Genomic DNA, 13323 nt, shown 5'->3' on the forward strand with positions numbered 1-13323 from the left:
TAAATCTGTGAACCCATTGCAGTGGAATCGTCTAAGTATTAGGCTGCAGTGAGCTAAGGACAGATTACATCTAGCTGAAGAGCATTCTCTGGGAGTTTAATGCACTTTTACCTCATGCAGATTAATTTGCTACCTTTAAATGATTTGTTTGCACTTTCCTGGATGTTCCTGTGCAGACAGAGGTACAGAGCTGTCCTCAGCAGTGATGGCAAATCGGCATTTCCCTGTGACTGCCCCACAAAGCCATGTCTGTGAGCAAGAGCTTGCCCCTTCTGAGTGATGCTCATCTTCAGAGTGAGAGGCTTTTCTCCATGTTCTGTCATTTCATCACAGTTTGAGCTGAAACTGGGCCAAATGATGAACTAATTGGTTCCTTCCTTAATTATGGAATCTGTCATTATCCTCTCAAATTCAGTGTTACTTTTCCATTACTTTTAAGGTAGCTAATTCAAAATAGCTGGTTGCTTCAGATTTCCACCTCTTTAATTGCAGTTTCTAGTTGCTGCTGATTACTTTCTTGCAAAGAGTTTTTAAAAGCCATAATACTGCAGGTTAGGCAGAGTGCCAGCTGCAGACAGGAAACACCAGGATGCTTCAGCTTCTTGTATCTCTGTTACAGAATATTCTAAAATCTGAATTGGAGAACTGCATGAAGTGCTGTATCTTTGGGTGCTGATGACTGACACATGAAACGTCTTTAAACCACAAAACAGAAAACCTCTAGCTATTGTTCAGTCAGCTTGATGCACTCAAAATCAAGTGTTTTCATTTATTTTCAGGAGTATTTATGGAAACTTCACTAATTGAAATCCAATAGCTTTTGAATCATGGAATTGTTTCAGTTGGGAAAAAACCTTCTAAGATCAAATCCAACCATCAGCCTAACACCACCATGATCACTAAACCGTGTCCTGAAGTGCCACGTTCATACATTTCTTGAACATCTCCAGGGGTGGTGGCTCTGCCACCTCCCCTTGGCAGCCTGTTCTAATGCCTGACCACACTTAGACTGAACAAATTCTTCCTAATCTTCAACCTAACACTCCTCTGGTGCAATTTGAGGCCATTTTCTCTCATTCTGTCACCTGATACTAGGCAGAAGAGACCAACCCTCACCTCACTCTGACCTCCTTTCAGGGAGTTCTAGAGGGCATTGAGGATTCCTTTCAGCCTTGTCTTCTCTGGACTAAACAAACCCTGTTCCCTCAGCTGCCTCCTCACCAGACACATCAGTAGATTTGTTGCCCATCTCTGAACACCCTCCCCCAGCTCTTGAACATGAGTTTAAATCTGTTTCAGAACAATATTATTCACTTAATTTACTTTGGGTTCTTTTGGGACTTTGATTTAGATGTGAGTTTAGATGGGGCTAGTGAATATGTATCAAGCTACTGTATGGTCCAGCACACAAAGAGCAAGAGATGACCTTCAGAATTTGTGCATTTAGTGGATAAAATAAACTTCAGTTGTCCATATGTAATTGAACCCTCAGTTGCACAAAGCTTCTAGAACAGTGTGAGCATGCTGAGTGGGGCTTGGAGACTGCACAGTAAATAATTATGAGATAATGCAAAATAAAGAGAAGCTGCCAACCAAGACATAGTAAACAAATAAAAATTGAGTAATAACTGTAATTTGCAATTCCTTATCCATGTATGGTCACCAAATGGGGGGGGAGGAAATGCCCTGGAAAGCAAAGGCTTAGATCTCCAAGGAAGCCCAGGAGAGACATATTGCTTCCATTTATAACAGAAAATCAACTGAAAACTTGTAATTGACAGAAAGGGGAGTGAGTTTATGTCCCTTGAGGTGCCAAAGGATCAGCAACAGGCAAGTGGTATAAACATAATAAATCACAGCAGGAGTTGTTTAATATGAATTATTTGGGGAAAATAAGAATGCAATTTTGTAAAGTACAAGAAATATCAAATGAGATATTGGCTGTGGGGCCCTGGTAGAGAACTACCCTGCCCTGCTCTCTTTTATTTAAGAGAGTCAATGAAAATATATGTAGAATGGGAAATTAAGTTCCAGGAGTGCTTATTCATAGGCTGTTGAAGGACCCAATTAAACTGGAATACACTTTATGTGGCTTTCATAATCATAATGACCGATTACAATGAGTTTACTCTTGACTTAACCCAATATAACAAGAAGGAAACCAAGCTGCTGATTTTCTTGCTGTGTATCCAGATCTGTCTGACCCCTTTGAATATTTTGAATAATGTCTTTTTTTTCCCTTATAATTTTCTCCTTAAAAATAAAGAGAGACAGAGAGAGGAGTGAAAATAAAATAGTGAGCTAAGGAAAACAAGTAGCTCAATAAATACCAGAACCAATAAAGCCTGACTTCCTGCACTTGTGTGTCTTGTGAACATAGAGATGAAAATACAATTTCTTTCTTTCCTTTTCTTACAGTTCCTCAGCTGATACCTAATTTTGTCTCCAGCCCCTTCCTCAGCCTTGTGGATGCTCATTTCATCCATCTGCTCTGTAGAAATGGAATTGTTGTTCATTTTCTAGCCTTTGCTGTCAAAGAGGTTGTAGTTCCTTTCAAACTCTTTGGGTGTACTCTTTCTTTGGTTTCTTTCTTGAAACAGTTTCTTATTCTCTTGTTTCTGTTTGAAGTGGCAGGTTTGCTGTCGAGGTAGTGCCAGACAGCAAACTATTGATAACTGCACCTCGGTATTTGTTTTGTAAGATGGGGGAACAGCTGTACAGAATGTGTAGGTTGACTGAGTGGTCTTTGGCTTGTGTATGAGATTCTTGTGGCACATCTCAAAAGGCCTACTGGAGACAAGAATTTTACTTCCCCCTGCACCAACTCCCTCATCTCTTCTTGGCAGATCCTTGCTGCTCTTCCTTATCAGAAATCAGCTGCACTTCTCATGTTACGTAGGAAAGACCTTTTACTGAAAGCCACTGTTTCATCTGAGGATACACGCTGCAAGTCCAGAAGGATAAGTGACTGGTTTCAAGAATAAACATTTCCAAATATGACAAAACTTAAACTCTTTAAGCAAAGTCCTGAGACTGTTAATTGTTCACACTCTCTGCTCCTGCAAAATTATGTTAATGGAGGAAGTTTAAATATTGATAGAAGAAAATCAAATGCAATTATGATAAGCCATTTCATTTGATGCCCTTTTTTGCATTAGCCATAAATATTTTAATAATTCCATTTATTGAATATTTTTTTTCCTTTCATCTCCACAATCTTACCTTGTGTTAAATTGTCCTGTTGCTTTTGCACGTTCCTGCCTTGGTTTTCATCCTCACCCTCGAGGGTTAGGAGGGTGCCTGCTCTCTGTTTCGTGCCTGCAGCCGATTTTACGCACTTTGGAATTAAACCTGTGCCAAACAGGAGTGAACTCCATTTTTGTCGGGGCAGTGCAAGTGCTCCAAGATATTTTAACGTGAAGGCAGGTCAATCAAGCTGTAATCACCCCTAATTAGCGCTTGCAGAAGCTATAATCTTTTGATAAACTTTCAGCCGAGCGCCGCTTGGGTGAAAAATTATTTCTTGCCTGGAAAACCATTAAACATTAATTTCCTTTGATTCTGTAGGACATAAACGAGGCGAGCACGTGGCCTCGCACAGGAAGGGGCTTTGTGCCAATTAAAATTGGATACACACAGCTCAGAGCAGTGTGCAGGGGCAACAAAAAAAATAATACAAAATAACCCAAACCGATCGTGACGCAGCTGTTGCCAAATCTCTTGGGTTTATCTCTTGAAGTCTGCTTTTCCTTTCAAATGGCTGTGCCAAAAGGTAGGGAGGGCTCTTTGCCATATCATGCAAAGGCAGTGTTGGTGAAGTTTTGTGAGCTTTTGTAGGGGAAAAAAGTTAGTTTTACTGCCCACTGAGCAGTACTGGGACTCCATGCTTCCTTTGACCTTCCACACTTGCTGGTTTTAGCTGTTAAGTATCTAGCTGAGTTGTTAAGTAGCTACTGAATGAATAATGTTTCCATTTTAGCAAAATTTGCTCTCATTTTTGCTGTCTGTTCCTATTTCTGTGCATATTAAGTCTTACTAAAAAAAAAAAAAGAAAAGGAGCTGAAAAACTATCTTGCTCTAAAACACTCTTTGAATTCCTGTCACCCTTCTGCTGAAAGAGATATGGCTTTGGTGATGGCTATGGCTATGGCAGAAGTGATTTGTTTGCTTTCATTTGGTTTTGCTAGATCTGATCTAGGTAGAATACAGAATACAGAATTAACCAGGCTGGAAAAGACCTCAGAGATCATCCAGTCCAACCTATCACCCAACACCATCTCACCAGGTGTCCCTGGCCATGGCAGGGGGTTTGGAACTTGGTGACTCTTGAGGTCCCTTCCAACCCTAACAATTCTGTGATTCTAATACTTGGTAAAAAAAAGATTTTTCTCAGCTGTTGGCTCTCTGGTCCTGTTTGTTCCACAATACATTATGCTGTGTAATACTAGAATGTAAAATAGCTAACATGAACTGGTCATTGAAGGGGAAAAAAACCCCAAACAAAGAGTGGAAGCCCCCCAACAAGTGTCCTTCTTTCTTTTTTATTACCACCTAGAGCTGTCATTTGCATGGATCTTCAATGAATACCCATCGTTTGTGCAAGAGGACAGTCGGCGCTTTGTATCTCAAGAGACCGGGCACCTCTACATCGCCAAAGTGGAGCCATCAGACGTGGGAAACTACACCTGTGTTGTAACCAGCACCGTCACCAACAGCCAGGTTCTTGGCTCGCCAACTCCTCTAGTGCTGCGCACAGATGGTACGAGGGGCTCTGTTAGAGGGGCTGTGGTTAGCAGGTCGAGAGAGTTTCTCCTGCCCCTCTGCTTTGCCCTGGTGAGGCTGCATCTGGAATGTTGCATCCAGTTCTGGGCCCCTCAGTTCAAGGAGGACCTCAGGGAACTGCTTGAAAGAGTCCAGCTCAGAGCCATAAAGATGTTGAAGGGAGCAGAACATCTTCCTATGAGACAAGGCTGAAAGAGCTGGGGCTCTACCTTGGAGAAAAGGAGCCTGAGGGTTGACCCCATTCATGTTTATAAAGACGTGAAGGGCAGTGTCAGGAGGACAGAGCCAGGCACTTTTCAGTGATGTCCAGTGATAGGACAGGGGGCAATGGGTGCAAGCTGGAGTATAGGAGGTACCTCAGGAACATGAGGAAAAACTTTTTCACTGTGAGGGTGACCAAGCCCTGGAACAGGCTGGCCGGAGAGGCTGTGGAGTCTTCTCTGGAGACATTCAAAACCCACTGGGATGCATTCCTGTGTGACCTACTCCAGGTGATCCTGCTCTGGCAGGGGGATTGGATTGGTTGATCTTTCAAGGGCCCTTCCAACCCCTAATATTACATGAGTCTGTGACTCCCTTTTGCAGCATTAATAAATAACACATCTAGACATCAGTGAATGCTTTTGTCTCTTACAGTGTAACCTTTCATGCATTCTCAGGATAGTGATTGCTCTATAAGAAGTTAAACTATTTTGTGTTGCATGCTCCTCTTCCTCTCTGAAGTCTAACAGTGATTTCAGTGGCAGCTCCCAGTGCTTGTCTTTATAAATGATGTGCAAGAGAAATAAGCTTGGGTTTGAGTTTAATGTGATGTAATGCAAAAGAGAGGAAAAAAAGCTTTGAAAAACTGAAAATTACCTTTTCTCAATTCTCTCCTACAGGTGTGATGGGAGAATATGAACCCAAAATAGAAGTTCAGTTTCCTGAGACTCTTCCTGCTGCTAAAGGCTCAACGGTGAAGCTAGAATGCTTTGCACTAGGAAAGTAAGTTTTTGCCTAAACCCCTACTGAAATTAGACTCGAGGTGAGGAAAAAGTTCTTCACTGAGCGAGTCATTCGTCATTGGGATGTGCTGCCCAGGGAGGTGGTGGAGTCGCCGTCCCTGGAGGTGTTCAAGGGGAGATTGGACGTGGCACTTGGTGCCATGGTCTAGTTGTGAGGTCTGTTGGAACAGGTTGGACTTGATGATCCTTGGGGTCTCTTCCAACCTTAGTTACTGTGATACTGTGATACTGTGTGAAAGCTGAAGCACATTAGGGTTCATCTGCACAAGTGTCATCCAGTTCTGGCAGTTGTTTTGGAGCTGTTTTCTAAACACCCTATTCTAATCATCACATCATTATTGCTTTGGAATAAAAGGGCAAAGAGTCTTGGAGAAGTTTTTGTGTTTAGAAATAAAATGTAGATGTGGCAGCACAGGCATTTATGTTTCAGGTTATCCTGAATAACATCAGCGCAGTTTCACATCTATCCTTTGGCCTAACCCTGCCTTCTCTGCATAGGAGGAAATGTTGTTGAAACCTGCCAGAAGTCTGTCTGAATTTTACTGCTAAATGGACTTGATGCTTTCATAATATTGTTCTTCCTTTATAGCTGAAATAAAGATTAAAATGCATTCCTCTTCTGAGTGGTATTTCACACACAATTGATATCTCTTCTCCTTCACAAATGATCTGAGAATGCGTTTATGTTTCTGTAAATGTATTTACTTACCACTTTGAGGTTTATTTGCAGACAGCTTTGTCAGGTGTTCGTAATTTTAAGTGCCAGATTGATAACTTAATCACATGCTATTGCTTTGGTCCTTCAGCTAGGTGAGTGGAAGCTTTAAAATCAGAGAATGAATGGTGGTTTAGGATGGGAATTTCAAAAGGCTTGCCTCGATTCTCCTTCCCTGGCAGTCACTGGTGAACCTCAGCCATCTCCAGGGGAGGCCAGTGCCGATTTGTAACAAATTTGAGTGTCACTGGACAATCACACAGATATTAATGAAAAGTTTGCTACCACAAATTATGGTGCATGAAGCAGAACGCTACATGCAAATCAGTTGCCATAGAATCTGACCATCTGTCACGTACAGTGTGAATGCCGCTTTTAGCACAAGCCTTCGGTTGCTTCTCAGCTTTATTGTATATTAAGTTTTGAATTTTGCCGATCAAGTACATGAACCAAAGCTGTCTCAAATCCTGGTATTTTGATTTTCAGCCCCGTGCCTCAGATCAACTGGAGAAGAACTGATGGTCTGCCTTTTCCAAGTAAAATAAAGCTGAGGAAATCCAATGGCATGATTGAAATACCTAATTTCCAGCAGGAGGATGCTGGACTCTATGAATGTATTACTGAAAACTCAAGAGGGAAAAACATTGCCAGAGGACGTCTCACTTACTATGGTAGGAAACTTTCTCCTCCTTTCTGTGCAAAATAGAAACCACTCTAGGCTACTTCTGGGTTTGTAGCTTCTGCAGTACCATCAAGCTTTTGTGTCATCTTGACTACTCACGGAGAACTTCTGCACCAAGTCTTTCTGTGTAATGCTTGTAATGAATGCCCAGGCTCAAAAGGGTTGCTAAGAGTAGTGTGGAAATTGCTTGTCCTTATTTTTTCCTATGGTGGAGAGATATTTTTACATATCCTTGCTGGTCCACCGGTGAAACCTTAGATTTTCAGTCAATTGAATTTATTTGGGGGATCATTTAGGCCTCACATTTACAGGAAGTACAAATTTTCTATTGCTTTAGGAAGAGATTACTGATGGGGATTGTCAATCCTTTGCTTTCAAAGTGGCCAATTTTATTTTAAATGAGTAAATAAATGAGAGAATATAATCCAGCATAGGAAATGAAATAATATGAAATGTAATAGCTGGAAACAGAGTCTCTTGTGCATTTCAGGCTATAGAGTGAAATGAATATTGGCAAAGTACATTGGTGGTGTTTTAAAGCTAGAGTGATTTGCAGCAAAGTGGTAATTGACAATTTTTGTTAAAGCCAGATCTCAGCAAATATAATTTTCTTTAGGTAAATGGCAATTTAAGCAGTTTCAGACTGTGCTTTGCAATGCTTTGCCTCACCTAGGAATAGCTGAGTGAAGATTTATTTATATATTTATTAAGTTATATAATGCTCTTTACTACTTCTCTATGGGAAGCTGCTGTTTACTAGAACACTCAGAGTGATGCAAGGTAGATTTTAGTCAATAAAAAGTTTAATTTCAAGCATAACAGATTTTATAAGGAAGGAAAAGAGACTTTTGCCCACTCAGATTCCAGATTGGTAGTTAGGCTGATTTGATGACACACGATTTGATATGTCCAAGGTTAGGTTGCATGGGGGACTTGGAGCAACCTGCATTTTCCATATGTTTCTTGAAATCCTGTTAAGAAGACAGAAGAAAAGATCTGATCCTGCTCTGGCAGGGGCTTGGACTCAAAGATCTCCAGAGGTCCCTTCCAACCCCTAACATCCTGTGAAAGAAAAGATCTAAGATGGTTCATCTGCCAGTGTCATCTGTCATTCCAAATTTGGCAGCATGCATTTGACTTTACAAAGTGACTTCTATTTGCTACTTGAAAGTTTCAGACAAGTTATGGTTTGAATATCAGTTTGGGTGAGTATTTCTGCTCCAGTTTTAAACCAGGGCAGTTGTAAGATGTCAATAGAAACTGCGTACAGAGTTAGCTCTTGTAATGTAATTACAGCAATGGTCAATCTGGAGTGTTTGGCCTGCTCCCCAAGTTTTGTTTTGCTCATTACAGGACAAACAACTGAAACAAAGAATGTGGCTAATCAATAAAAGCAGGGGAGTTGCAGTTTTGTGACAGGAAAACTGGTGTGAATGTTTTCATTACAAATTCAGGAAGGCATCTGAACCCTCAAATTGCATTCATATCGCAGTAGAAATATCTGCCCACATTAGCTTCATCACTAACATGGATATTTAGACTAGAAGGAATAATGGGACCTGTAACAGCAGTAATGGAACCCCAACTGTTTCATTTCATTTGCTCTGCTTAACGAAGCCCATTCTGCAGAAGTGGATTTCAGTAATCTTTCATATTTTGTTACTTGCTTTGTTGTCACAATTAGAATGCCAACAAGTTTGTGTTCAGGGTGGTATCATTTCAACACTTTCTGATAATTTGAAGGGATTTTGTTCTGTTTGTGGATTAATAATGTTCTATAACTGAAAATAATTTCTGCTGGCTTGCCACTGTGTCTGATAGCAAGGCTCAGGAATCTGTCTGATGAAGAATTCCAGCCATATGCTACTTAGTCTTCCAATAAAAGATTGATATTTAAGGAAGTTGTTCTAAAAGCAGATGAGGTTTGGGGAGAAATTAATGCAGTATTCTGAAGACTTAAAATAAAAAAGCATCCATCTGCCAGGAAGTCACAACTATGGCAAAGATGACTAAAATCTGTGTGGTAATGTTAGTGGGTGTGGGCTACTGGTAAAATATTTTACTGATAGAAGTCTAAGATGTGTTTGCAGTTGTGTATAGAAAAAGTCCTGCACCACAAATAGACAAATTCCTTTTTACTTCAACACTGAAAACATTTCTTTTTCTCTCTTCAAAAGAAAAAAAGCTCTTTTCTATCCTACCTGGGAAAAGAATTGAAGGGTATTAGAATTAAGATTTGATTTTATTTTTTATGTCATCTTAGTGAAGTACTGTGAAAAATAAATCTTTTCAGGGAAGAATAAAGAGACACAAAAAAATCATAGAATTAACCAGGTTGGAAAAGCCCTCAGAGATCATCAAGTCCAACCTATTACCTAACACCTCATGACTAACTAAACCATGGTTTCGAGTGTCACATCAGTCCTTTTTTGAACACCTCCAGGGATGGTGACTCCACCTCCCTGGGCAGCACATTCCAATGGCCAATTACTCTGTCTGGGAAGAACTCTCCTCACCTCCAGCCTAAACTTGCCCTGGTACAGCCTGAGACTGTGTCCTCTTGTTCTGGTGCTGGTTGCCTGGGAGAAGAGACCAACTCCCACCTGTCTACAACCTCCTTTCAGGTAGTTGTAGAGAGCAGTAAGGTCTCCCCTGAGCCTCCTCTTCCCCATCAATAAATCAGTTGGAGAATTAGGTGGTTTTCTTCTCTTTGTGGAATTTAAAGATTGCTTGTGACTGAAGCATAAAGCTGGTCCTGAACAAAAGCTTGAAACGTTTCACCGCTCTGCTGTGAAGCATAACACTCACACTCTCCTGATCTGTTTTATGAGCTGAAACTGTAAAATTTGAAATCTGAAAAATGGAATTTTCAGTGCAAAAATGGTTTGATGTTAAAAAAAAACCCCGAACTCACTTATGTTTTCCATGCTCTCCTGCCTCCTCTTCCAGAAATGGAACAGAGGATCAACTTCATTTGTGTCCATAGTAATTTCCTTCAGAATGGTTATAAATATGCTCAGCTTAGAGATTCTGTGCACGTCACTAACTCTCTTCATGAAAAATAAAACATGTCTGGGGTGTTTGGGCATTTTTTGCTGGCTTTTGGGGCTTTTTTAATTTATTGTGGGTTTTGAATACAATTCTCAACCTATAGTTGAAGTCAAGAGTAAAAAACAGATACTCTAAACCAGGTATTCTGGATTCTTTCATGACATTACTGACAGGCTATTCATCTTCCTTTGTTTCTCCTGAAAGGTTTTGTCAAGCAAAGCAGAACATCAAATCATAGAATCACAGACTGTTAGGGGTTGGAAGGGACCTCTAGAAATCACCTAGTCCCACGTCCACCCAGGACAGGTCACACACAAGTGCACCCAGGCAGGTTCTGAAAGTCTCCAGAGAAGGAAATGTTCAGTTTATTGTCATTTGCACTGTTCCAACGTTTGCTTAATGTCATTTTTCTCCTGGGGGGATTTCAGAATGTGCTAAAAATAGGACACGATTGTCTAACTTTGATTTAATATAAAACCTGACTATAGGAATGATTTGCTTTATTAGTGTATTTGTTTCTCATCACTTTTAGCCCTTTCCATAAAGAGATTAGAGAAGAAGAAAGAATCCATGGAGGCGTTTCATGGAACGGAAAAATGAGAGGAGATGAAACAATTACATTTTTGTACTTTAAGATGCAATTAAACATGTAACATGGTAGAGCTGCATGGAACAATTTAAAGTAGAACTGGAAAAAAACCCAACCACATTTCCAGTCTTAATTAGCACATGCTGATCTGACAGACCTTATGGTTGACAAGTACCCAAGTGAAACGTTTAACAGAGAGAAAAAGATCTGCTGCTGTTCTCTTGTTCTGCAGGCAAACCCCCAGTAATGAAGAGACCCCACATTTTTTTTAGTGTATGAAAAAAAACACCTTTGTATTTCATTTATCTGGTAATAATGTGCCACCAAAATTGCACTAAAACAGCATTATTTTGTGTATGGAAGATCCTCCCTGTTTCAAGCATTTGTCTGATGGTTTGACTCTTTCATGGCGATGTCTTCAAAATGTTAACTACAAAACTGTAACTCCCTGTAATAGGACAAGGAATAATGGGTGTAAGACAGAACACAGGAAGTTCCACCTCAACAAGAGGAGAAACTTCTTTACTGTGAGGATTACAGAGCCCTGGAACAGGCTGCCCAGAGAAGTTGTGGAGTCTGCTCTGGAGATTTTCAGAGCCGTCCTGGAGGTGTTCCTGTGTGATGATCCTGCTTCGGCAGGGGGGTTGGACTCTATGATCTCTGGAGGTTCCTTCCAACCCCTAATCTTCTGTGATTCTGTGGTTCTATGAAATAATGTCAAGGAGTTGCTGAGTTTGATCAACCTAGAGTTTAGGTGGTTGAGACCCCGTCCCTGGAGGTGTTTAAGACCAGGCTGGATGAGGTTCTGGCCAGCCTGACCTAGTGTGAGGTGTCCCTGCCCATGGCAGGGGGGTTGGAACTAGATGATCCTTGTGGTCCCTTCCATCCCTGACTGATATTACTACTATGAATTGTCAATGCTAATCATTTCATTGGCTTTCTACAGAGTCAAACTGTCCATCCCTTTTACATGCTAAAACTTTCCCCAATGGCGTATCAATTACCTGTTGCTTGAGAGCATGTTTACTTCTGAATGGAAGTCAAATAATAGACATCTTCAGGGAGATGTGAGATATTTCTCCTGGTTCAATTGTTCTATCAGAAAAAAAAAGTTAATCATGCTTAAAGTCCCTTTGAGTTCTGAGGTAAAATGAGGTTCATCATTGCTGGAGGCATCAGCATGAGTGTCATAGCCTGACTTTCAGATATACTACCTAGAAAAATGAAGGTCATGTTTTCTGGTTGTTTTTTCCTCAGTATGCTTCATAGCTGCTTTCTCTTGAACTATGGAAAGTTCCTTTTGACTCTGATTTATGGCCCAACTGCTGAGCTATCCAAAAGGATTTTCAAAGGATATTTGCAGCCCAGCTTTCATACTGTAAATTTCAAAGTGGAGATAGGTGTATAAGCAGACTGCATCTTATGTGCAAGCCCCAATTAGGGACTGTTCTAGAAGAGCTTCCTGTAGTTTTCTGCCTCCAGGCAGAGGCCTGGCAGACCTCAGTACTCTCTGTGAGAGTGAGGTGTCTAGACAGAAGTCATGAGCCTGAAGCTCTGCTTCTGCTTTATTCATTTTCAATGACCTCAGGAATTAAAAAGAGATTTTTATTGGAGTCTCCTACTCTGAAGGAGATCATGTGTAAAAACACATGTTGACATCCATTGTACTTGGTACCCCACAAATCATTTACAAATTAGGTCTCAGCACACCTTCTGAGAAGTGTCAACTTCTTGAGCCATTGCTTCCAAGAGCTTTGAAGCAGTCACTCATTGCAGTTGGTCTTCATTCACATCAGCCCCCAGAGAAATTATTGCAAAGTGTTTCTTAAAAGTCTGAAACACCTTCCTTTCCTTAGGGAGTGCAGGGATGCCCTAGAGTGTAATGAAGCAACAGTTTTCTTCTTCAGGAAGACCTGCCTGGCCTAATTAGCTGAAAGAAAAGGGTGATCGTAGCCACCAAAGAAAGATGGCTGAGTCTTCTCACAGGGATAAATGTTAGGAATTTAAACACTTGTACCACTTCTTACCTGTGGGACCATGGGGATTGCAAGGAATATTTTAGGCCAGAGAAAGTGAAGCAAAATACAGGCAGGTGCTTTTCCAAGTGAGTGACCATGAGGCTGATGGCTAACCTTCAGTAGAGAATCAGTTACCCACAAGTATTTTGTCCTAAGGGAACTTTGTATGAATCTTTCATGACAATTGCACAGCAAGTTCCTAAGAATTCTTAATATTACCACACAGTATGGATTCCTGTCACACTCTCAAACCCTGCACTACAAACTGCATTAAAATCAATTTCCAACCCCTCAACTTACAGGGTATCATCACATTGTTGTTGGGGCTTTTTTCCATCTCAATGCCTATTTGCTGCTTAGGGAGGAAGGAGTGGTATCTCCTCAGCAAGATCCAAGTTACACACCAAGCCCATACAGTAGCTCAATGAGAGAATGAGGCTTTGTTACCAAGTCTTTAGTCTCTCTTCAGGAGCACACATGTT

The 13323-nt window shown here is 40.9% G+C and overlaps 1 protein-coding gene across 1 annotated transcript in view; it reads left to right on the top strand.

The window, feature by feature from the left end:
* The window catches only part of LOC104305110 (contactin-3), a 134252-nt gene that overhangs the window by 81276 nt on the left and 39653 nt on the right, over positions 1 to 13323 (top strand). Inside the window, exons 4-6 of the mRNA XM_054180035.1 lie at positions 4556 to 4759; positions 5664 to 5766; positions 6988 to 7172. Of these exons, the coding sequence (XP_054036010.1) occupies positions 4556 to 4759; positions 5664 to 5766; positions 6988 to 7172 (492 nt within the window). The remainder of the gene's footprint in view (positions 1 to 4555; positions 4760 to 5663; positions 5767 to 6987; positions 7173 to 13323) is intronic.

Source organism: Dryobates pubescens, chromosome 1 (assembly GCF_014839835.1).
Source record: "Dryobates pubescens isolate bDryPub1 chromosome 1, bDryPub1.pri, whole genome shotgun sequence".
Classification (NCBI taxonomy): domain Eukaryota; kingdom Metazoa; phylum Chordata; class Aves; order Piciformes; family Picidae; genus Dryobates; species Dryobates pubescens.